General features: G+C 40.8%; 1 protein-coding gene across 1 annotated transcript in view; it reads left to right on the forward strand.

The window, feature by feature from the left end:
- Positions 1-8,302, forward strand: part of ABCA9 (ATP binding cassette subfamily A member 9) — a 45,751-nt gene extending 37,449 nt beyond the window's left edge. The window contains exons 28-38 of the mRNA XM_004592954.3: positions 528-648; positions 1,557-1,674; positions 2,321-2,412; positions 4,308-4,468; positions 4,764-4,839; positions 4,913-5,007; positions 5,657-5,776; positions 5,938-6,078; positions 6,821-6,900; positions 7,783-7,835; positions 7,939-8,302. Coding sequence (XP_004593011.2) covers positions 528-648; positions 1,557-1,674; positions 2,321-2,412; positions 4,308-4,468; positions 4,764-4,839; positions 4,913-5,007; positions 5,657-5,776; positions 5,938-6,078; positions 6,821-6,900; positions 7,783-7,835; positions 7,939-8,037 — 1,156 coding nt within the window. The 3' untranslated portion in view covers positions 8,038-8,302. The remainder of the gene's footprint in view (positions 1-527; positions 649-1,556; positions 1,675-2,320; positions 2,413-4,307; positions 4,469-4,763; positions 4,840-4,912; positions 5,008-5,656; positions 5,777-5,937; positions 6,079-6,820; positions 6,901-7,782; positions 7,836-7,938) is intronic.
- Positions 8,303-26,137: the final 17,835 nt, after the last annotated feature.

Raw genomic sequence — 26,137 nt, forward strand, 5'->3', positions numbered from 1 at the left:
ACACTTAAAGAAAGTAATATGTGGTAAGTAGGTTCTTTAAAATAATAGGTAAAGGCAGATAAGCAGTTGGATAAAGGTAGCCAATCCAGGGATTATAGCCTGAACAACAGGACAGATGTTGAGTGAAATGCCCTTTTCCTGTAGATATGAGACACAGCCTGAATAAATCTGAAAGCTTACACCACACTAAGGAAAATAAAGTTGGAGCTAGACATTGGAAGGTCTTGAAATAGAGAAACACAAGCAAGTTTTTATATATTACACATAGGAAAATTAAGACAAAATTGTGCCTTGAATACCTGGTCTAGAGCAAAAAAAATGAATCAAGCTAAAATCTAATATTGATGGTAGCACATGAGAGTGATAAGGTGGCACACATGTTTTAGGTGCTAATTAGTTGTGGCAAGAGTGAGAAATAGGAATGAACAGTGATCAGTGGCAAGAGGATGAGGGAAAGAACAAGATGGGTAACAGTGAGGGAAGAGTGAAGCAGGAAACCTCACATTGCTATCCTGCTTTGGTTTTAGAATTTCTCCACAAAGAAGCAAAGTTCTTCCAAACCCAGAAGACCCTGAAGGAGAGGATGAAGCTGTTCAGCTGGAAAGAATGAGAGCAGCAAATGCTGTGACCCTGCCAGATGCTGACGAGGTAGGAATTACCAAAAACAGTCATCAGATAATTGTGTCTGTCACATAAGTGAACAAATGTGTAAGTTTAATTTAGAAAACTGTGTTAGGGTCTTTCGTCCTTACCTATATAGTTTATTACTTGACTCAACAAATATATGATATCCGCAGAGCATAGGAGACACACACACACACACACACCACTGTGGGAACTAGCTAGTTAACTAATCTAAGGGAGAGGAGCAAGCTCCATCCATTGGTTCACTTCCAAGTTGCGTATAACAGCTGTGACTGAACTGAGGCTGAAGCTGGGAACAGGAAATTCAATCTGGGTCTCCCATTTGGGTGACAGGAACCCAATCATGTGGGGCCTTCAGGGCTACCTTCCGGCAACTGCATTGGTGGGAAGCTGGGGTCAAGAGCCTGAGCCAACTGTCCAACCCCAGTATTCCAATATGGGGTGTAGCAGTCCCAACCAGGCCCAGTCTCTGGGTCAAATGCCCATAGAACCACGGTCAGATTTGATAACATGCAACTAAACATTACAAAGGCTAAATAATCTTTTGAGTTTTATAACTCAAGGCTTACTTCATACACTTCAGAGAGGACAGCTCTTCTAAGGCATGTGTGATTTTCACTCGTGTGTGTGTTTATGAACGTGTGCTCGTGTCTCAGCAGATCTGCTGGTTCAAGGCCTGTCTCTAATATTCTTTGACAAAGGGCAGCGCACGTGCACAAGTAAAGGCCCGTGGTGCTCAAGCCCCTTCTGTGCAGGAATATAAAGTGGGAGAGATTGCCTGAAAATGGAAGTTCTCGGGGTAGGATTGGTTGAGTCATGTGTTTGTGTAGAGAAAAGTTTATTCAGAGATAAATATGGGACACTCTCTGAAGCAAGGCTAATACCCTGTCACCATTCGCTTGTCCTGACAGACACTGGTCATCGCTGCCAGCTGCCTGCGGAAGGAATATGCAGGCAGAAAGAAACACTGCCTTTCCAGAAAGAAGAAAACAATTGCCACGAGAAATGTCTCTTTCTGTGTTAAGAGAGGTCAGAAACAATTGTTCCTTAGCAGAGAAATCTTGACTCCAGAACCTGAGATGTTTCAAAGGGTACAGGAGTATCTGAATCTGATGCTGTTGGTAAACAAGAGGCAACGAGGCCACCCACGGGCCAAGACTGCACCTGCTGAGATGAGATTCACTTATTCTTATGACAAGGTCTTTTCTTTATGGAGGAGTAAACTAATTTTCTGTTAAAGCAAATGAAGGAGCAGGGTGGCAGAAGAGGCTGTCTTTTTGCTGGGCAGGACGGTGTGGTTTAGTAACATAATTTCACAACAGACAGGACTGCCCTGATGAGAACTGCTTCCTGCCTGAAGCATAGATACCCTTTCTTCATGCCTTACAAATAATGTGTTTTGTGGAAGTGTGTCAGGTTTTGGAATCAAAATTTATTTCCAATTCCGGCTAAGTCACTTAGCAACTGCAGGACCTTGGGCAAATAATTTGTCCTTTTAAAATTCCGTTTCCTCATCCGTAAACTGAAGGTAAATGTAACACTTGGGTTTCTGTGTGAAGAACAAATGAAATAATGTGTAGAGCATATTTCATATAGTACTTGACAATTTTTATCATTCTTCCTTTATTCTTGGGGTAATTATTCATGCATCTCTGAGCAAGCCTGTTTCTTCCAGGTGAAATTCTAGGGCTATTAGGCCATAATGGTGCGGGTAAAAGTACAACTATAAAGATGATCATTGGAGACACAAAACCGACTGCGGGGCGGGTGAGTAAACCACAGGATACCATCACTAACACTCCAAGAGTGAAGTTGTGAATACTGACAGCAATCTTAAATTGTTGACCCTCAATCGCTATTATTTATGTGTTGAATGAAGAGAATTAGCTAAATGTTTTTTCTATCCTTAGTTCAATATTATCTATACATCTTATATAGATTAAGCCTTATTGAGTGAAAAGTAGAGACACCAAAAGAACATATGTATTCCTCAAAGCCAGATGTTTTTTTTTTCTTTGTTGACATGCGTATCTCAAAAACTTATTCGGCTTCCTACAGCATCGAACCAGAAATTAATGTCTGTGACTACAGAGCTGCAAGCCTTCATGTTCAACAGCTGCTCTCTGTTTATGCATTGTAATTGAAGGTCATGTATTACCTGTAGAACAATAAGTCATTAGTAAACAAAACTCCATATGTCTTTCCAGAAAATATGTGTGATACAAACTTTCTCTCATTTTCTTTTTTTAAACTCTTTCATTTTTTCATGATACAGCTCTTTGGGCAAAGAGGTTTCCGTTTCCACCTCTTCCTACTCCTTCCCTACCACTGTTTTCCCCTATATTATAACAATATTTTAGTCCCTCAACTATGGTCACAAATCCATCATTCTTCTATATAATTGTACCCTGACATTGTAGCTATAGAGAATGGTATAAAGTCCAACATTCTAGTGTCATGATATACTTAATAGTTTTTAAATTATTCAGATATATCCTTGGCTAGTTGATGTAACATCATAAAGATGTTATGCAAATGTACTGATATTCTTGTATCACAAGATGCTAGGCTAGTGCTTAAAGATTCAGGACTTGTTTTAAAAAACAACAAAGATTATAGAAATGAAGAAATTAACAATTACCTAAACTTCAAAGCAAAACCAGAATAATGTGTGAGTATACAGGAGCTACTAATATTGTCTAGCACAGAGGCTAGTACATACCACATTTGCTCATCTTCATCATATATTGAGTACTTTGCCAGGCACAGTACTTTTATTACCTAATTCAACACTTTTCAATCTTGGTATTAAGATGTTTGGGGCTGGCTAGAAGTTATACTGTCTATAGGACAATATTTATCATCCTCCCTGACCTCTAGCATCCTCCCCTTCAGATAGACACACAAATTGTGACAACCAAGTGTATCTCTGGGCACTGCTAAATGTATCCAGGGAGGATTATGTTTTACTGAAAATCACTACCATATTTTGAAATAGACCTCTCCTTTAAAAGATTTATTTCTTTGATGTTCAGTTATTCAAACGTCAGAGTCACAGAGAGGGAAGGCAAGACAGAAAGAGATCCTCCATCTCTTCATTCCCTCCCCTCACTGGCTGTCAGGAACTCCGTCCTCTTCTCCTGTTTGGACAGCAGAAACTCACAGGCCAGCCCTGATACATGACCAGATAGAGACCTGGATGGGAAGCAGAGTGTCTGGGATTCAAACTGGCACTCTGCCGTAGGCTGCCAGCAGCACCACAGCACCACAACACCAACCCTTAACATCTTTGGGGAAATAGACCTTCAAATGATAGCTATTTATCATGAAGGCAATAGGATTCTTAGCAAGTGTCTGTCTCTTCGAACACCAGATCTGGAGTTGAACAGAAGACAACAAAATGAATAAGCTTAAACTCAACTATCGTGATGGAATTAGTAATAAAATCGAAATCACAATGTAGGCATATAACAATGCAAAGTATTTGCCTCTTAAATTGTTATGTTTTCATCTTCTTGTACCCAGAGCCGATTGCTTATTTACTTTTATATTATTTTTTGCTATACATGAAGAAATTAATATCACTTAAGTGTGTAAGCATATGCATATATATACACACATGTTATCTTGGACACATTCTGAGAATAAATTCTTTTGTGTAGGTGATTTTGAAAGGGAGCAGCAGAGGGGAGCCCCTGGGGTTCCTGGGGTACTGCCCACAGGAGAATGCACTCTGGCCCAACCTGACAGTGCAGGAGCACCTGGAGGTGTACGCTGCAGTGAAAGGACTGAAGAAAAGGGAGATGGCGGTCACCATGACACGGTACGGGCTAGGGGCTTCCAGGTGACGGTGATGTGCTGGTGGGAGAAGACTAGTCTAAAGCCCAGATAAGTGTGGTTGTTTCTCTTACTTTAAGCCTAAGAAAAAGAAGTTTATTGATTATTCTTACTACGAAAAAAAAATGGAAATAAATATGTGATGAACAATACAGTTCATGAAGTATCATAGGTAGTTTCCAATTTATGACCACTTGGCTCAAGCTGCAGGACCAGCGGAATCTCACGGATTATCCAGGGGTAACGTGGTAAGGTGGATTGCCTCACTCTGTTCCCTTCAGGTTGCTGGATGCGTTCAAGCTGCAGGACCAGCGGAAGGCTCCCATAAAGACCTTACCTGAGGGAGCGAAGAGAAAGGTAGGGGCGGCACCTGGCACTACTCCGTGCACCCTCCAGGCAGGTGCATGACGGGCTGTTTCTCTTGTTGCAGCTGTGCTTCCTGTTGAGCATCCTCGGGGGCCCATCAGTGGTGCTTCTGGACGAGCCCTCAACCGGCATGGACCCCGAGGGGCAGCAGCAGCTGTGGTGAGGACACAGTCTGGCAAATCTCTCTGATTTATTGATCTGTGACAGCTGATCTCTCAATTATCTTTTATTTAGAAAGAGATCACCTCTTGACAGGAGTAGCAAGAGTAAAGCAGAAGGTAATGATTTTTATTTCATAGCCAACCATTGTTTTATTGAAGAAAGATATTCTTCCAACAAAATACCCATTCTAAAGAATTTGTTTTCTTCTTAGAAGTTCTGAGTATACATGGCACATATTCAATCAGAGAAATCTGTTAGCAAGCTTCAAATCTGAAAATCACCTGATATTCAATTTTTCTGTAGGAAAAAAAGATACCTTCCAAGTCCTTAAAATATTCTTTGGGTATTTAAAAATTTTTTTCTGTAATCTGTTATTTTGTGCTTTTTTGTTATAAATTGTAATTATCAACATTTTAATGCATTCTTTCTTTCTGGCACCTGACACTTATCTAAGCAAAATTTTACCCAGTGTAATTCTGTGTTCAGTCCATGTTTAGTTATTTCCATTTCTGTCATTCCTACAAGTTCCTTTCTTTACATAAGCTGAATTCACTACTTGCTTCCAATGTTTCAAAGAGAACTTCTTCTAAAATCCCCACTGTACCTTTTGCCCTGTAGTTATCACGTTCCTTTGACCCAACTTTAGGCAGGCGATCCGAGCCACCTTTAGAAACACAGAGGGAGGCGCTCTCCTGACCACCCACTACATGGCAGAGGCTGAGGCTGTGTGTGACCGAGTGGCCATCATGGTGTCTGGCAGGCTGAGGTGAGTGTCATGGGCCCCAGCTTCTATTCCCCAGGCAAAGGACATTTCCCCCTACAAAGTCAAATTCTATGAGGGACTTCCCCTGACTTTTCTCTTGGGCTCCCCAAACTAAATGCTCCTGGCATTAGACTTGTACGTGTTCATTCTCCTCCTTTCTCCAGATGCATTGGTTCAATCCAACACCTGAAAAGCAAATTTGGCAAAGATTATCTGCTGGAAATGAAAGTGAAAACCCTCACCCAAGTGGAACACCTGCATGAAGAAATTCTGAGGCTTTTCCCCCGGGCTGCTCGTCAGGAAAGGTAAATACAGACACTGTTTGGTGTTATCTTGGTGTTTGGTTTGTTACTCTGCTATGGTTATAAAGGAAAACTAAACTTCATCTTCACATTATTTTCATTGTTTTTTAACTTTGGTAATTATGAATAATTACTGGAAGAGGGCTTGGTTCCAAGAGTTACCCCTGAAGAAAAAGAAGAAAGCAAAATGCTGATTTTGGAGCTGCCTCTCGTAAAAGCTCAAATGTGGGTGATCCACAGTGGGTCAGACACTGACAGGCATGTCCCAGTGTCTTTCCAGGGTCCTTTCCAGAGAGGGAAGCCAGCCCTACTCATGGACCTCTCCTGCATGAAGTCCAGGCTGCAACCCAACTATTAGGCATCACTCATAACACAGTGGATGGTGCTTCTTGGCATTTTTATCATTATTGGAAACAGCACTTGAGGCTCCCTTAGATTAGGTAAAACCAAATAACTGGTAATGGAACAGAAACTGAGCCAAGGTTTTATCATTTACATTTTGTTTATTTCCCTTTACACTAAGAAAGATAGGTATTAGGCTAGAGCTTTGGGTACTACTGATTTCCACCCCTTTGCCTCCCAATCCTTTTGGTAAATTGACTTCATGTTGGTAAGGCACATTGACACTGTGGCTGACTCCATCACTTTACAGACATGGTATATTTCCACTGTTGACCAGACTGTTGGTCTTTGTGGACATGTACCCATGAGGGATTGTGACTTTGACACCCACGTCTCTTCACAGATACCCCTCCCTCTTAGTCTATAAGTTGCCTGTTGAGGATGTGCAGCCTCTGTCCCAGGCTTTCTTCAAGTTGGAGACAGGTAAGTGGCTGTTCACAGAGACTTCCAAGTGATCCTCTCAGGACATTCCTCTTCACAGTTCATGAGGAAGTCCTAAGGCATCCTCACTTCTTCAAATTCAGAAGTCTATCTTTTTCACATGGCTAGAGACTAGCAGCTAGTCCAGAAGCTGTGGCCCCCAGTAGTAACATCCCCATCCATGGAGAGGATGCCTCAGCTGCCTGATAATTGCTCTCAAGATCTTTGATTTCTGTTCATTATTTTCTTCTTATGTATCCACATGTTTACAGTCTCAATCATTTCCAGATTCATTAGATACAGTACTTAATATTGAGTAATTCAAGAAATTTTTATCTACCAAGGGATTATTTACGAGTATACAAAGCACAGAGTGATAACCCAAGGTTAGAAATGCACTTTTTAAAATCATTCTGGAGTCCAAAGAGGCAAAGAAAGAAGCAGTGAGAGTCCCGGGAGGAGGCTGCCATGCTTCCTCTGACCCTTCCGCTCTGCCTGCTGTTGGTGTAAATCACACCGAGACGTCCCATTAGTTAGCTTCTTGCATAGAGGGTAAGGCAGAGAAGAATTCGGGCATATGCAGAGGAGCATTTGGTCATTTTCAGCACAGGGAGAACCATCTCTTGGCCCTTCTCACATGGATCTTCCAGAAACTCTAATGTTTTTTGGTCTTCTGGCAACTCTGCCAAAACACTACGAAAGCTAAACTGTGTTTCTGTTTTGTGATGTGACCCTGTGGTACATTTGCTTTCCCATATGTAGCCCAAGAATCATTATTACAATATCTTATATTTGAAACCTACCTGCATGTACTTTTTGAACATGATGTAAAACTCCAAGAATAAAAAAAATATGAGCTCTTAAGTTATGTTCACCTTTTTGCAGTTAAACAGAACTTCGACCTGGAGTACAGCCTCTCGCAGTCTACCCTGGAGCAGGTGGGTCACAGCCAGTGTGCAAGACTCAGGCACACTCGTTGCGCTGGTTTGGAACCACAGGAGGCAGTGTGCCATCCCCGTCTATCTGCTTCCTTCCTTGCAGGTTTTCCTGGAGCTCTCCAAGGAGCAGGAGCTGGATGCCTTTGATGAAGAGCTTGATCCTTCAGTGACTTGGAAGCTCCTTTCCCAGGAAGAGCCTTAAAACCACAAATACTCTGTGCATCTATTAAAGTTTGTGACTCTTGAAGGCACTATTTTAGAGCATGAATGTATTTTATCTGTTTCTGATAAACAATGCTTTTTAAACTCATGTGCAAATTTTACAGTATTGAGTTTGGTTATAGTGAGACCACAGGGTAATAGCAAGGAGACTAATGTTGCAGGGGCCTGACACGAAAGCCCGGCCATGGATGTGTGGTACCACAAAATTCAAAATTCAAAATAAAAATTTTAAAAAATCTCATGGCTTATACTTTTAGTAAAGAACTACTTATTTATCTTAGGATGATACCAGGATTGCTTGGTTTTCTTTCTCTGAACATCAAAGCATTGAATCTTTTAAAATCTACCAAGTAGGAACTAAGATATAATATTAATTTTTAGAGAAAATGGAGTTAATTGATTCTACCTTAACATAGTATTTGTTTCTTGTAATTTATTTTTAAATTGTATTTCTTTTTATTATTATCATTTTATGGTACAGTCCATAGGCCCTGGGATTTCCCTTATCCCCACCCCAGATCCCTCCCCCCTCACTGAGTTCCCCATGTCATTACTATAGTATGGTTCTTCATACATAGTCATATGTCCATCATTGCGGGCATGGACAATGGCAGAGTCCAGCATCCTATTGTCAAGATACAGTAAACAGTTTCATTGGGAGTCCATCTTTGTCTAGAAGTAGAGATGCATACTACATTGTATCTTCACATCTGGGTATGACAGTCTCCACTACACAGTTACTATACATCTCCTTAAGTGAAAATCCACAATACAAAATCAACAACAGGCAGAAAAATAAAAAACTTACAATGCCATGAAGTTAAATTACATGCTGCTAGATATGATAGTCTCCATTACACAGCTTCTATACATCCCCTTAAATGAAAAGCCACAAAACAAAATCAACAACAGGAAGAAAAAAGAGAAATTAACAACACCATGAAGTTGAATAACATGCTACTAAATGACTAATGTATTGCTGAAGAAATGAAAAAGAAAATAAAGAATCTTCTTAAAGAAAATGATGCTACAGTATTATCTATGAGTCATTGAAGAACTTAATGAGAAAAAAGTGTTTTTGAAGAGATGAAGCTAACAGAAAAATCAAAATCCATGAGATATAATTTCTACTGATCTTTGTTTGCGAAATGTGTCTCCTGTAGGCTACAAATAGATGGGTTTCATATTTAATCCAGTCTACTCTGACCCCTTATCTGGTAGTACATATTAGCTAAGAATACAAAATTATCCTGGAGTCTGAACATGAAAACCTCAGAGATCATACTGTCTCTTTGTGTATTTACAAATACAGAACTTGCCAGATTCTGTGCCTTGTTCATAGAGGACACAGAGAACTTTATTCTCTGTGTATTTATCTTTTGAAAACACATCATACTACTCAGCCATTAAAAAGAACTAAATTCTAGCATTTGCAAACGCATGATCCCAACTAGAGACCATTACGCTTGGTAAAACAAATCAATCCCCAAAGGATAAATATTATATGTTTTTTTCTGATATAAGGCAGCCTTCATCCAAAATACAGGCCCAATAGCCCGCTCAATACTGTTTTTTGCTACATCTCAGGAGGTTTCATATTTTTGTTCTTATTTTCATGCATTCAGAAAAGTTTTGTTTTACTTATTAATTCCCTTACTGACTCATAAGTCATACAACAGCATCATTTACTTCAAGAAAGCCTTTGATTTTCTTTTTAAATTCTTCAGCAATACATTGGTCATTCAGTAGCACGTTCTTTTGCTTTATGTTATTGCAGATTTTCTGTTTTTCTGTTATTGATTTTGTTTCATGGCATTTTGTTTAAGGGGATGTATAGTAACTGTGTAGTAGAGACTATCACATACAGACGTGAAAATGCAGTGCAGTGTGAATCTCTGCTTCCAAATGAAAGATGGACTCCCAATGAAACTGTTGTATCCTCGTAATTAGAGGCTGGACACTCTGCTGTTGTCCATGCCTGCAATGTGAGGATACATTTAAATAGCAGAATGATGAACTTATGACTGATTGTGAAGGTCTATACTATTATCATGATACGGGGAAATAAGTAGGGGTGGGGATGTGGAAGGGAATAGAAAATTCCAGAGCTTATGGATCTGTATCATGCATGGCATAATAAAAAGAAAAGAAAATGCATCATAGGATGGAACTCACCAATGAGGTGTCTGCAAGTAAGTGTTGCATCTTAAAGCAACCCATGGGAGAAAGAAAGAAAAATACATTTATCTTCCAATCTATCTATTTGTTTTCTCAAAGCAAGCAGGAAATTCACTCTCGTGTTTTTAGAAAATAGTACAGGGACACATTCCATGCCTGATGGTTTGTTGTGAGGTAGGTCAGAAATTGAAGGCCAGCCTGGTATCACTAAGCCCTTGCATGTAGAGCAAAAAGGCCAATGAACTGTGATCATCCTAGCATTGCCATGTTGTGAAGCTTGACACCAGCAAAAGTGAATAGGACAGTACTGCCTGGGAGAACCACAGTGTCTTTCTAAAGAAGGAAGAGTGAGGGGACGTTGCTACCTCCTTACCAAAACGGGAGTTGCTATGCGTGAATACTGTTAACGACTGTATGCAAACAGACTAGATAAAGTGAATCAGTACATATCAAATCATATCAAATCACAAAACTGCAGAAACTGACTTGAGAGATAGAAAACTTGTATAGTTTTTCGAAAAGTAAATATACTAAACTAGTCATCTTAAAATTTTAAAAAATAAATTCATGCCTAAATTGCTTCACTGGCATTTAACGAACAATTAATATCAGTCACCCTCAAATTCTTCTGAGAGATACAGAGGACACCACCTCCGTTCTGTAGTGTGAGGCTATAGCCAGGTACGGAGAAGGGGTGGAGGGAACCAGTCAGACTTCTCACAGTTCCGGGGGCTGGAATGCCCGATGTCAACGCGCTGGTGTGTGGTAAGGGCCCTCTTGCTGTGTCAGGGCACACTGGGAACCACCATGGCATATATAAAACATTTGGCTTGAGAAACAAAAATGTAGCAGAAAGCTACATTCATTTTATGACAACACTCTTTCAATGAGTAATCCATTGCCTAAAGGCCTTATTCCTTTAAGGGCAGAAATCTCATAGCCTAGACACCTGCTAAGCCTCAAAGTCTCCGGTCTCCTGATACTGATACATTGGCAAATAAATAACATAACAAAGTGGGCAAACCCTGTTAGGAGCCAGAGACTTATGGGCCTTAGACTTGGCCTACCTGACAGCCTGTTGCATTGCAAAGCCTGCTTGGGCAAGCAGGGCTACAGCAAGCAGGATATTAGGCCAAAACATCCTCTGGAGAGCAAGCAGAATAGAACCTCCACCCTTGTTCCTGTTCAAATAATTAGTTCCTCCCCTGTTTCAATATAGATGATAAGTTCCTTCCCTGCTTCAATGAAGATAATTACTTCCAGGAAACCTCCCCGTCCTCTCCTCCCCTAGAGAAGAAGGTATATATATGAGGAGTAAAAATAAAGAGAGAGGCACTCTTTTCCACCAAGTCCGTGTGTCTGTGTGTTTCTTGGGCCAGCAGCCTGGGGGCTAGCAGCCCAGCATTCCCAGTCCACCCTCAGGGTTTCAGCATCGTGTCCTGCAGATCGGGACAAAACCTCAATGTCTATAAAGTGATGACGAATCCTATAAAATGGACATTGGTCATCAGTGTTAAGGAGTGAAGTCCAGATACACAGCAAAGCAAAAGGAACCTCGCAAACACTTTACTAAAAGGAAACAGCCACATTGGATGTGGCTCAATTCATATGTAGAAAAAGTAGAGATGGAAAGCAGGTTGGTGCTTGTCCAGGGTTAGGGAGAGGACTAGACAGAGAACAACGGCCTGTGGGTTCATAATTAAACTTTTTAAATTGCATTGTGACAATTAATGCACAACTCTCTGAATATAAAAACTTTTAACTGTACACATTAAATAAATGAAGTATATGGTACATAACTTAGATCTCAATCAGCAACTTCACAAAGAATAACAGAAAGAAAGCGATTAAGTGAATTCTAGAAGCAGCCTAAGATTTACATCCAATGTATGGGTCAGTCTCAGCAAAATCCTCTCCTTAGGCAATTATTGTTTCAGCTAAAACCTGGCACTTGACTCTGGGAATACTACTCCAGTCTTCTCCAGTGGTATTATTATTTCTTTTTTGACAAGGTTTGTTTATTTTTATTTGAAAGGCAAAATTGTAGAGAGAAGGAGAGACAGAGAAGATCTTTCATCTGATGGTTCATTCCACAAAGTGTGGCGATGGCCAGAGCTGAGCCAATCCAGGAGCCAGAAGCTTATTCCAGGTCCCCACGTGGGTGCAGGGGCCCAAGGGTTAGGACCATCCTCTACTGCCTCCCCAGGTCATAAGCAGGGAGCTGGATGGGGAGTGGAACAGCCAAGACGGGAACCAGCACCCATATGGGATGCTGGCATTGCAAATCAGAGGACTGTTTAGTGGGGATTAATTACTTTATTTTCTCCATCATGTTGCTTCAAGGCATTTTTTTTCTGTTCTTTCATAAAGCACATTTAAAAAAAAAAAAAGAGCAATTCGACGGGAGGGAGAGGCAGACAAATGAGATCTTCCATCTCCTTGTTGTAGCTCTCCAAATTGCTACAACAGTCAGGCACGTGTCACACTCCCAAGCCATTGGCAGGAACTTCACATGGATGACAGGGGCCCATAGCATCATTTGCTGGCTTCCTCAGGCATGTTAACAAGAAGGTGGATCAGAAGTGAGGAAACAGGGTGTGAACCAACATCTCAGTATGTATCTCAGACACTAGTGTTACCAACCAAAAGCTCAGCCCACTACACCACACACACTGGACACTATTATGGATTTTTTAAATTGTATAAATTTTGTTTTTGATAATTTTTACATAGTTGATTAAGGTGTGAAGGGTCAAGGGCTAGAGGAAAGTGGGTGAGACCATTGTTTTTGACATTCTCTTTTATCCTTCCCATATCTGGGGGTGGGGAGAGATAAGGGGAGAAGCCACACCCAGCCTCCCAGCCATTTCAGGGTCCCCAATGTGGGGCATGCTCCGCGGTCCTGCTTAAGTGGTTTTGATAGTTCAACAGTTCTGTATCGCTGCTTTTCTTTCCACTCCAATCATGATGAAATCTCTCCAGAATCCACTGGCTGACATAGTCCACCTTAGAGACTCTGTTTGTCCACTAACTCTTGGCTGGGGTAGTTGGTTGATTTGTTCTGTGCCCCATCCGCTGTTATGGTACCAGGTGTCCTTTGCAGGATCCAGTGTACTGCAATATACTCCAGGTGCATCTAGAAATAGCATACTTTCATCCGATACTCACTGTCAGGTACTGGATCCAGCCAGGACAGAGAGGTGCCCAGCCATAGCTTGCGTGTGCACTGGCATGTGGTGGTCAGCCATGCTCCATGCTAACAAGCCCAACCCAAGACTTCCATGTGGGCTGGTGCATCAGTCTGACCCATAAAGATCTTCAGGTTCTCCCCTCCAAACCACCAGGTCTGTCTCCTTGCTTGCCTGCAAGTACAGTGGCCCTGTCACTGAGTGTCTCTCAGGATTCATTCCTCACCTACACATAGAGTGGCCTTACCCATGGATGTCCCTAGGCAGTAATTCCATACCCCAAAGACCCCAGAGCTAGCCACCAGGCAGCCAGCGGGCAGATCCTGGTGCCAGTTGGTGCTCTGGCTGCCCATAAGCCCAGGACCCTCCTCCCACCAGCAGCAGTGGATGGGGAGCTGGGCTGGCAAGGGTACCCCCAGCCACAGCCATGGAGAAAGAAGATAAAAAGACGTAAATAGAAAAATAATCAAGAGTTTGCTTTTAAAAATTTCAAAAACAGGTAAAAATTATCTGAGTGAACACATTCATCAGAAAATCCAGAATTACTTTAGAGAGATGTTTTCTTTAAGCTCCTTAGTTTGTTAATGTTTAATGATAGTGTTTTATACTTTGGAACTTTCTGCTTTCCTCTGGGGTGTGCAAAACAAACATTCGAAGTACCGAATCCCCTTTGTAAGATAGCACTTCAGGAACAATACCTGGCACTTTGGGGCTGTGGGAGCTAGCTGGACGTGGATGAAACAAGGAGTTTGTTCCAGAATGATCACATGAATTCTGTGTTCAAACAGTTCAAACCCAACACAAACGGGTTGTAGAGAACAGGATGCAATCTGAGCCACTTTCCTGGAAATAATGCAATCGGGAATAAAGTAAGTTTGTAAGTCACTTGCTCCAGCTATCACAAAAGTAAGTTCATCTCTCCTAGTTTCTGTTTTACTTGTATTATACTGTTGTAAACAAAGTTCCTTAAACTAAATGCCTGGCGTCTGTGGGTGAATTGTTTTCGAAATAATGAATTCAATGTTTTCAAATATCTGCAGATGTGTTTTGCAGCTAAAAGAGGACTTGTTGAAGAATTAAATTTTTTTTTTAATTTCACAGCTATTCTATCATAGTTAAAACGTGAACGTGCTGATAAACCGGAAGTTTGCCATTGAATCGATTATGAGTCGCTGAAGTAAGTATCTTGTGTGCATTTGATGTGGGAATGCGAGTATGAAAGCAATTACAAGACTGAAATATAAATTAAAGAACAATGAGAATTAAATTTAATTGCACAGTAATTTGCAAGCATTGTGCATACACTTTCTCTAGCTCTCAGAATTTTCCTAATAATGTTTACAGAAGCCCTTCGTTGTGTCTGCCTCTAGTTTTCAGATTTATATCTTTTAAATGGAAGAGGCTTTCCTATCTTTCATACTTTGCACAATTTGTTAACTCAGATCAAGAAAGGTCTACTTTTTTCTTACAACTATATTATCTCGAATGAAAAGGAAAATGAAAAGGTGTGTTCCCATCCCAAGCAGCCCCAGGACAGACACACTTTACCCAAGCTTTGGCTCTAGAAAATAAAATCCACCTCTTCTCTTCTCTTCTCTTCTCTTCTCTTCTCTTCTCTTTTCTTTTTTCTTTTCTCTCTCTCTCTCTCTCTCTCTCTCTTTCTCTCTCTCTGGGATCTTTTCCCATAAATGGGGGCAGTGACAGATAGTAGGTTCAGGCACAGACATACCCACTCTATCTTCATGGCAATGTTCCATGACAGCAGTGTGGACCATTCTTGGCCAACATGAATGAAAACGGAGGACATTTCCAGCAAGTACAGGGATAGGGATTTAAGGGCCAAATGGCATAAGCCACTATTTAGCTGCTGTGTCTAAAATTGATGAGACATTTCTGTTAGCCATGCCCCTGATAATCTTCCCAGAAAACTAGTGTTCTTTCTTCAAAAGCTTTTTTTTTCAATCATACCAAGAAATCTATGTTTTTCTCGGTTAAGGTCTTTCACGAACTCTGGTTGAGCAGGTTTTTTTTCCTTTATGAACATAGTTTTCAAGACAAGCCTGGCAAATTACACTTTTATGAAATATATTGATGGGAACCACGTAACAATGTATTGTCTAACTGAAATGTTACACGCTGAAATATCTCCTTCAGGGCTATATATTGCATTTCTCCAACAACGAAATGTGTGCACAGGTGCTCTCACTGAGGTTGTCTGAGTCATGGCACCCAGCTGTTTGGTCAAACAGCAGTGTTTGTTTCTGTGAAGAGAGTTTTTAGATGAGATCTGTGTTCAACTTAGCAGAGCTGTAGCCCATTGTGCAGGAGTTCATTCACTCTGCTGAAGGTCTTCATGATACAAACTGAGGGTTCCCTAAGAAACAGGAATTGTCCTCCAAACTTCTACCTAGAAATTAGCTGGCTGCTTCATAGGACTTGGACTCAAGGGGACAAAACAGCTCTTACCAGAATTTTCAGCCTGTTATCTGACCTTACAGATTTTAAAATTCCCACCTAGTTCTTGAAAGTAAATCAGCCCCCCCCCTAATACACACACACACACACACACACACAGCTATTTACATCTAACTAGCTAGCTAACTGGCTTTCACCTGTCTGGCTATCTTCCATCTAATCTCTCTCTCTCTGTCACCATATCTTAATGTCTATGAGTTGACTGATGCACATAGGTATAGTTCTCTCCTACTGGTTCTCTTTCTCTGGAAAACTCTGACAATACACTTACCAAAGTCTATGACGCATCCTTTGTCCTTCCAGGTGTAACGAAAACTTTTGCTAAGGATAAAAAAGTGCTAAGCTGTGATTCACTGTTTCTACTACTGCTTTTCTATTCCATGATCACTTACCCATGGGCCTTCCTTTGAGGAACTCCAGATATAAATTCACTTAATTTATCTCCATATCTCTACACTGGCAACTTCTACACCAATATCATCCATCTGCAGAGAAACCATGTAAACACACACACACACACACACACACACGCACACTCACACCCACAAATGAGCAGCAGAAGTAGGGTTTGCATCACATTTTTGAAGTGTGACTTTTCCTTGTCTCCCCTGGTTCCTCCCAGCCACAGAGTTCTGCACTCCCAAGTGTTCAGTGGATTTGCAATCACACATCGCTGTTATCACTATGTACATTTTGTGGGTAATGCTTGCATTCTTATTCCAACAAGTTCAAGCATAACTCCAGCAGACTGTCAGCTGGGCTATCTGGCATTGACTGTACCAGCAATGTCAGGACACACTTAAATTGCAGAATGATGAACTTATAACTGTTTATGAAGGACTATACCATTGTAATAATATGGGGAAAATCAATTGGGAGGTGAGGATTTGGGGAGGGGATAAGGAAATCCCAGAACCTATGCAATTGCACCATGAAATTGAAAAATAAGAAAATTAAAATTTAAAAAGAATTCTTGGAAACAAATGAACTTTAGACACCAACACTTGATCACTTCAAGCCAAACTGCCTCATTTTTGTTTGAAAGGCAATGTTTAATTCTATGGATGAAAGAAAATAAACTCAGATTTCACATTAGCAGCTAAAACTTTTTCTGTAGAAAAGCGGCCCTGCTGTGTTTTGACTTTTCCTTCAATCCAACAGACATTTTGCAATGCTGGCCATGTAAGACTTAAATTTCTCAGGTAATTTCTTCAGGCAGCATAATATGATAATTTCTCCCCAGAGGATATAGTAGTGGGTTTTTCATTCTTTACTTAACAATCCGTAATGAATTTTAGCTTTGAAAGCACGCATAGCATCTATGTTTAAAATATTAGATTAGTTTGAATTCTGAATAATTGTCCATAAGTTACACAGAGACATTCCTGGCACACAAAGTCTAGTCAAAATGTTCCATAGCAGAAAGCCCAAGACAAATGATTACCATTTGCCTGGTTAAGGAGGTGGGAAGATGCTTTTTGTTCAGCTTTGCTTCTTCCCTGCAGATTCCTTCCATCTGTTTCACTTTTGTTTCTTAAAGTAGATCATCTCCATTGGTGCGTCAAATACATTACGCTCAGAAATGGGAAAGTGAGCTGCAAGTCTGCTTTAAAAGTCAACCACTCATCCTTAGCATGAAAATATATTACTTTAGAAGGAAATATTGCTACGTTCTAAAATAATGAGTTTTAGACTAACTTTTAACATTAGATGCGTTTTCAAAAAAGTCTTAAAGCATAATCAAAAACAAGGCAACTATTTATTTTCTATTATATTTTCGTGTAGGTTCAGCAAAAGCTCTGAGGTTTCAAAATACCTGTTTAGTGAACTGTAATGGAATACATAGATTATGGCAGGAATAGCCAGAAAATAATTTGTAAGAATACAATAGAAGTACTTAGATAAGCTGGCTTGACCTCTGATATGAATACATGCATGAACATAGAAGAGGTTCAAGTACAAGACACTTCAAAAATTTCATGGAAATGTGTGTTATAAAAACCTGTACGGATTTTCATTCCATTGCCCATGAACATTTGAAAATATCCTTGTGTATTAATATAACATGAATTAATTAATTAGTACAACATGAAAATATTCAAGTATACTCATAAAACTCATGTTCTGGTATAAATTGTCATTTACAGAAAACAGTCATTACTCCCAGCTGTCTATGCAAGGAGTAGGCAGACGAGAAGAAATGCTTTTCCAAAAGAAAGAAGAAAACAGCCACTGAAAACATCTCTTTCTGTGTTAGAAAAAGTTGGACCCAGTAGCTCTTCTCCTTTTGTCTCAAGAGCCTCCTCCAACATTTAGCATCCATAAACGGAAAATCTCAGTACTCAGAGAAGCTAAGCTGAGCTTTGCTCGCGTGACTGCAAGCTGACTCTGTTTCTTATCCAACAAAAAGCAACTTCATTTGAATAAAGACGTAGTCCTTTTCAACACTAAATCCACAAGCTTTCTGTTTAAACTATGGAACCACAACTTTTGTGATGAATGTGAATGATCGCCTAATGGCCAATGCTGTTCAGCACAGAAGTGAGGGAGGATGTGCCAGCACGTTCCCAAATCTTGGTCAGCATGTGTAAGAGTCTGTTTTTGCTGACTTCTGTCTCCATCCAACATAGCCGGTTTCTAAGCATAACTTTGACCCTCTTCCCGTTTGTGTGGCTTTAGACAAAGAACTGAAACTCGGAGTGTTTTTTAACTGCTCTGAGTCAGTCATCATGACAGTGGCGCATAGAGCACACAGCATAACACTTAGCACAAAGTGAGACTGCTAATACTGCTATCATTATTATTATACCTTTTTTCGGGTAAGGTTTTAGAATTGTTAGGACATAATAGAGCTGATAAAAGCACATCTGTTAAGGTGATAACTGGAGACATGAAGCCAAGTGCAGGGCAGGTAGGTGGACAAGGTTAACAGCTTATTGTTTAACAATGCTTGGGTGACAACCTGAAAAATGTGCTATCCAATAGTTGCTTAAAATAATCTATGCAATGTATTAAAGAATAAATGGATGATGTGATGTTTGATATAGGTTTATAGTGTGGGAAAATTTAATCACACTCATTAAAATGTATGACTTCACATATTTGCCATTATTTCAACATTTAAAATTCACTCTTTTTACAAATTTGAAACAATGTGTTGCATTACAATTTATTGGAATCACAACGGTGTGTCGTGGACCACTAGGGTGTGTTCTCCCAGTGTCACTGAAGCTCTGTAACCTTGGGTCCAGAGCTGCTTTTTTAACACCAAGCCTCTCCTCCAAACCTTTGGGAACCAACCTTCTTCTCTCTATTCCTGTGAGCATGACCAAAAACTTTAGATTCAACATACTAATACGATCACATGATACTGGTCTTTCTACGCCTTATTTATTACATTGAGGTTGAGTGCTTATTTCCTTCAGATTCATCAATGTTTTCACAAACGACAGTGTTTGTAGACTGAAGAGCATTCCACCAGGTATAGAATCCTCTTTTTTAATCCATTCATCTGGTGATGGACACTTAGGATAACTTCTGTATTTGGAGTGTTATAAACAATTCTTCAGTGAGCATGGGGGTGCAATCATCTCCTGGATACACTGGTCATCATTCCTTTGGGTAGCTACCCAGAAGTGGGACTACTGGATCATATGGCAGTTCTACTGTTAGTTTTCTGGACAACCTCCAAAATATCATCCATAATGGATCAACCAAGTTTCCTTCCTAGTAACAGTATAATGGATCCCTTTTTTTTCTATAACCTCACCAGTTCAGGCTATGTTTCTTTTTGATAATAGCCATTATAACAGGGGTGAAGTGCTACCTCTAACTCACATTTCCCTGATCACTTTGAAACAAGGGTCCACTGTCATCTCACACCTCTGTTGGTGTAGTCGTCCTCTGAACACAGTCTTTCTCCACAGACTGTAAGACTGAACTTTCCCCTGCAGGTGCAACTGACAGGAAGCAGCAGAGGGGACCCCCTGGGGTTCCTGCGGCACTGTCCTCATTTTTAGGTGATTGTTGTTGCTGTCGTTGTTGCCACATACTCTGTCACAAACTCACTGTATTCTGAAGGAGAGGAGATTCCATTGTTCTAGATCAGGGGTGCACATTCACTTTAGACACTGAATTTAAGGTATGCATTGTATTGTATTAAGCTTGTATTGCCCTTTACTCTATTGGCTCAGACTATAGATCAAAAAACAGACCTCCTATATAGTCATGAATAACCCCCTTCCTGTTGCTGAAGGAACACACTACAGAAGTCTCTCCAGGTACAGTTTCATTTTATTTTATGTTTTTTCCTTCTCACCACTCGAGCCAATGTGGCGTTTGACTTAGAACTATTCCTTATACGGCTTACATTGTCACTCTCCTGATTCTTCTGTTTTTATATACTGGGGTACAAAACCTTTGTTTTTTGAGGGGAGTCAAAGGGGAGGGATAGTACTGTGGTATGGCGAGGCAAGACTTTGCCTGCAGGACCTGCATTCCATGTGGGCACAGGTTCATGTCCCAGCTGCTCCACTTCTGACCCATCTCCTTCACTATAGCCAGTGAAGGCAGTGAGGTTGGCTCAAGTTCTTGATTCCCTGCACCCATGTAGGAGATCTAAAGTAGGTTCCTGGTTCCCAGCTTTGGATCAGCTCAGCTCTGACTGTTAGAGCTGCTTGAGGAGTGAACCAGTCGATGGAGGATCTCTCTCTCTCTCTCTCTCTCTCTCTCTCTCTTCTCTGTTGCTCTGCCTTTCAAATAAAAGTAAAATAAATCTTTTTAAAGTTGTGGGAAAGTGATCATAAAATATATAATGATGCAAATACTTTTTAAAAATCTATGCATAAATTTGCCGTAATATTTTACACAAACGCTGCAAAATCTGTGTTTGGCAGAGGCTTAACCACGTTCTGCCTTCCACAATTCCCATTAGGAAGAAGCTGTAATCAAAAGTAAAGCTAGGATTGTCCCTGTGCACTCGCCCACGGCATGTGGAAGTCCCAGTTGAGTCTAAGCTGTGCCAAGTACCCACCCCTCCAAAACGTTTGAAAGAACCCTGTAAACACTCCTTGACCCCTTAACATTTGCAGAGAAAAAGCAACCTAGCCAAGATTATACAATTGGTAATTTTCTGCCCAGTACTCAATCACATCTGATTTGAAATGCCATGTTCTTCCCACAACCTCAAACTGCCTCAGGCACTAATCGATGACTCAGTCCAGGAGGCAAGGGACAGAGAAGATGCAGATATGTGTTCTGGGCATGTTCACAATTTACAGAGAAGTAAAATTACAGAAGACTCAAAGAGAACAGACTAATAAATAACCAAATGTCATACGGCATGTTGTCTACAGAAAATTTAAAAAGATGCATTTTGAATATTATTTGAAGAAGTCTTTTGTACGTAGCAAGGATTTTCATCTCAAGTTTTAAGGAAATGTTAGATTCATGTGGAGAACAAAAAACATTCTAAGTAAGGAAAATTTGAGAAACATCAGGTGCGTGGAGCAATTTGTCATTGATAATTGGATTGCTTCCCTGGGTGTATTACTAAAGCAGAAATTATTTTTACATCAGCTGAAGTTTTCATCCAGAGTTTGAAAAAAATGCTTAGATTCATGTTATAATTCAATTACAGCACTAAACAAGAGTCATTCCTTAGTTACGTAGTTCTTGGAAAATGAGCATAACCGAGTATTTCGTGGCTACAATTGGCTAGTGGAACAGTCCCTCCCAAGGCAAGTGACTGAGAGAGAAAGCCTGTGTGCCTTCTGGGCTAAAATACTGACACGATTCTTCAGTGTGGCAATGAGCTGATCTAAGCACAGAAATAACGCAGTCAGTGGCAACATGGAAAAAGACGTCAGAGCTAACCTCCTGCCACACCCTCTGTGTCCCTGAACAACACATCTGTTTTGTGTTCACTTTAACTTCACATCATGCTGAAATCCACACACATGGTCATTTTTGTTGTTTCTGTGTAACCTTTGATTATCTAAATAAGGTACAAATTATTCATCCATTCTGGCCAGCATAATAAACCTGCTGTATACATCCTATTCTCCAACTTTTGGTGGGTGTGTTATTTAGAGTTCTCCAAAGTAACAAAACCAACAGGAAAGATATTCCATGTGAAATGATAGGTAATGGATGATGATGACGGTTACTATAAGTAGGTGGCAGATGACAAATGATGATGGTAGTTACACATAGATGACAGATAGATGACAGATAGATAGATAGATAGATAGATAGATAGATAATTTTAAGGGATTAGATCATGCAAGTGCATAGGCTACTATGACCCAAAACCTACTATCCGCAAGCTGGAAAAGGCATGATATAAATTGCAGTCCAAAGTTACAGGTCTTTGAGTGAAGGGTGTCGATAGTTTAAAAGCATCATTTTGAGTTAGAAGCCTAAAAATCAGGAATGCTGACACCTCAGGACAGGAGGACACGCTTATCCCACTCCAGGCAGAGAACAAATTTACGCTTCTTCCGCCTTTTTGTTCTCTTCTCTCAGTGGGTTAGAGGATACCCACCTGCAGAGGGAAGACAATCTCCTACACTCGGACTGTTGACTGAATGTCAGTCTCTTCTAGAATCACCTCCTGAGATACTCCTGCGAATAACAGTTCACGGGCTCTGCATCGGTAGCCCAGTCCCATAATAGTAACCATTATGATGAAAATGAGTATTCGTTTCTATTCTGCTTTTGCCTACCAATCTAATGAGTGGGTTATAGAATCAGTACTTTTCACTTTTGTACATACGTTTGAGTCTTCACAGAAAGCAACGGTACACGTTCACAATCCCATTAATGGAATGTGTAAATTGTAAGCCTTGCGTTTTGTTGCTTATTTAGTAACAGACACTCTGAAGGACATAACAAACATTCATTGTGCTTTTAGTGGCATTTCAAGGACAAATAGCAATTTTAAATGTATTTTATATCGTGAGTCACTCTTACTAGATTTTTAAACTAAGTACCTGCTGAGGTCTTTTGCCAAAAAAAAAAAAATTAATGTTGTGTGCCTTAAACTATTGACTTGTGGAACTTCCTGAATACTGTAAATGTGAATCAGCTGTGAGTAGATGTGTAATGGATATATGCAACAAATAACTTCCTAAAGTTTGTGATTTGCATTATTATTATCTTGGAGACAGCTTTTACAGAACAGAATTTCTTAATTTGTGGTTGCTTCCTTTGTATTTTGTTTAAATAATATTTTGGTTATTCCAAGGTTAAGAAGATATTCGGGCCCGGCGGCGTGGCCTAGCGGCTAAAGTCCTCGCCTTGAACGCCCCGGGATCCCATATGGGTGCCGGTTCTAATCCCGGCAGCTCCACTTCCCATCCCGCTCCCTGCTTGTGGCCTGGGAAAGCAGTTGAGGACGGCCCAAAGCCTTGGGACCTTGCACCTGCGTGGGAGACCCGGAAGAGGTTCCTGGTCCCGGCCTCGGATCGGTTCAGCACCGGCCCGTTGCGGCTCACTTGGGGAGTGAAACATCGGATGGAAGATCTTCCTCTCTGTCTCTCCTCTCTGTATATCCGGCTTTCCAATAATAATAAAATCTTTAAAAAAAAAAAAAAAGAAGAAGATATTCTTCTGAATGGCCACCTTAATTCTTCCCTTCCAGCATGTCCGTATTTTCTTTTCCCTCCGTTTTTGCATGCCATGGTTTGTGGCCATTCAGTATTAGATTTTACACAATTCATTGCAAAACACAAACCACACACAGCTGCTAGGCACTCAGTTGCAGCTGTCTAAACAATGTTGTCCTTGTTGTCAACTTGCTGGGTTCCTGTGTAAATGATCATTTCCTTTGCTTTCCCTGAAGAAGGGGTCTCAATAGCTGTTTGCGCATGGACACGGATTTCTGAGCCTCCATGCAGCCTGTCGATTACGCAACCCACGGAAATTACAGAGGAGCTAAGTTCTGAGGTTCAGATGTTGAAGCTTCCACTTCCTTAAAAAGACTCTGGAAGGAGGGGTGTGGTGCCAAGACAGTCTGAGCCAGCAAGGGAGGAAGCCCAGTGCTGCTGTTCTGTGCCCTAACAAGAACTTGCCAAGAAATTGGAACAAAAAGAAACAAAGAGGGTATGCTAACCCATGGGGGTCTTTAAGGTTACTATGGAAGAACTCACAATGCAACTGGCACAAATATCCCACCCTAAGTTGAAACACCTCTAAAATTAAGTCTTTCAAGCTCAAGACACATTACTTCTTACAACTTCAAAAATAATTTGGGTTTTGTTATTACTGTTATTAAAACAGGCTGCTTAATTGTACGCTCCAAAATTGCAGGACAAGAATAGATAAAGGTCTAGTCAGTTGCTGTTTTCTTACCTTCTGACTGAAATTACAGGCGTCTATAGAGTTAGTAATAATTTAACAAGTCGGGGTCAGCGCAGTGATGTAACATGCTAGGCCTCTCCCTGCAGCACTGGCATTCCACATGGTACCAGTTCAGGTCCTAGTGGCTCCACCTCCATCAGAGCTCTCTACTGGGGATGCAGCAGAGGATAAACCAAGGCCTTAAGCCCTGTGCCACATGGGATACCCGGAAGAAGTTCCTGACTCCTGGCTTCAGACTGGCCCAGTTCTGGCCAAGGTGGCCATTTGAGGAGAGAAATGGTGGCTGGAAATTCTCTGTGTGTGTCTCTCCTTCTCTCTGTGTAACCGCATTTCCAATAAACATAAACAAATCATTTGTTCACAATTTAGCAAGTCATCTGATCAACTAGGAATGTGAGCTCTTTACCCCTCCATACAAACGTTAGCTCTGTCTGGGTCTTTGATGCTCTTGAGTCCTGTCAGCTAAATATTCCTCTTACAGTATCTAATAGTGTATCTTGTCAATGAAGATACATGTGGAACAACATTCTAATGTATGTTTGAACTGTAACTTCCACATCCCTTGGAGTTCAAAGATAACAAAGTGATGAATTCAATTCTCTTCAAATTAAACAAGATCATTTAGCTCACATTTCACATAACATCAACAGCACAGTGAGAGCATTTTTCTTATTTAGAGAGATCTTGGGTTTTAAATGACTGAGAAACATAGGCTGAGAATTCTTTGGAGAATTTTACAATTATGAGGCACAGGAAGTATAGTGTGGATTATTCAGTGGAAGAATTAGCACTTTGGTACGTGTGAAACAATTCATCATCCACAAACAGTTCGAAAAAAAGAGAACACTATGATTTTTCACCATTACAAATGGCTGTGACTGTTATCTCCACAAAATTAACTCAATCTGACCAGCCAGATTTTACAATGAATGAACACTTGAAAGTACTTATCACTGCATGAGGACCTGCAAGTGAAAAAGGCGCATCTTTCTGGAATATTCGACAAAACAAAGGGAGAATGTCAGAAAGTAATTCCGTAATGGTGACCTCCTATTTTAAGCCAGATAAGCCACCTTTCTAATGAGCAAGTGTAAAACCAGACGAAATGGTTAAAAGCAATGATTCAAACGTGCTGAAAATAAACCCCCAGAAGACAACAAATGATGAAGATCTTCCTACTGAAAAAGAACTGTGGTTTCTGATGGCAAGGTGGCAAATGTGTGGACTTCTTGCCCAAGGGTATTCACATCCCCTTTCTCTCTCTCTCTCTCTCTCTCTCTCTCTCTCTCTCACACACACACACACACACACACACACACACACACAGCCTTGCATGGGGGTGGGGGTCGGGGACTTGCTATGGATATGGCAACCGAGACTCCCAGCTTCACCATCAGAGGCAGTGAACACAATTCAAGGCAGTCATTAGGCCTGCCAAAAACTGAATGGAGCAAATCTAGAAGTCGGCAGACCTTCCAAAAGCTAAAAGCAAACAAACAAAAGCCTTCCCCATGCCTAGCTGTCTACATACCTAGAAATTCATGGGAGACACCCCATGGCAGCCTGGGAAATAAGAAAGTTGAGGGAGACTTGAAATCTTGCTGGAAATTATACACAGGCCAGGCAAGAGGAAGAGGCAGGCTTATGGGCTCAAAGGGTGGAGTAAAATTCTTCCCGAACTGCATGACCCCCAAAGAAAAAAGATACTATGGGAATCACACATATGCACCAGGAGCTGGAAATAGTCTCTGTATCTCTTGTGCCCCATCTTAGGACTCACGGACAAAGGTTCCACTCATTCCCTCTGCTCAACACAGCCTCGGTTCTCATGTGCTGGGGCATTTAGCAACAAGGGACAGAATTACTTACTGTAAAACA

Source organism: Ochotona princeps, chromosome 17, assembly GCF_030435755.1.
Source record: "Ochotona princeps isolate mOchPri1 chromosome 17, mOchPri1.hap1, whole genome shotgun sequence".
NCBI classification, from domain to species: Eukaryota; Metazoa; Chordata; class Mammalia; order Lagomorpha; family Ochotonidae; genus Ochotona; species Ochotona princeps.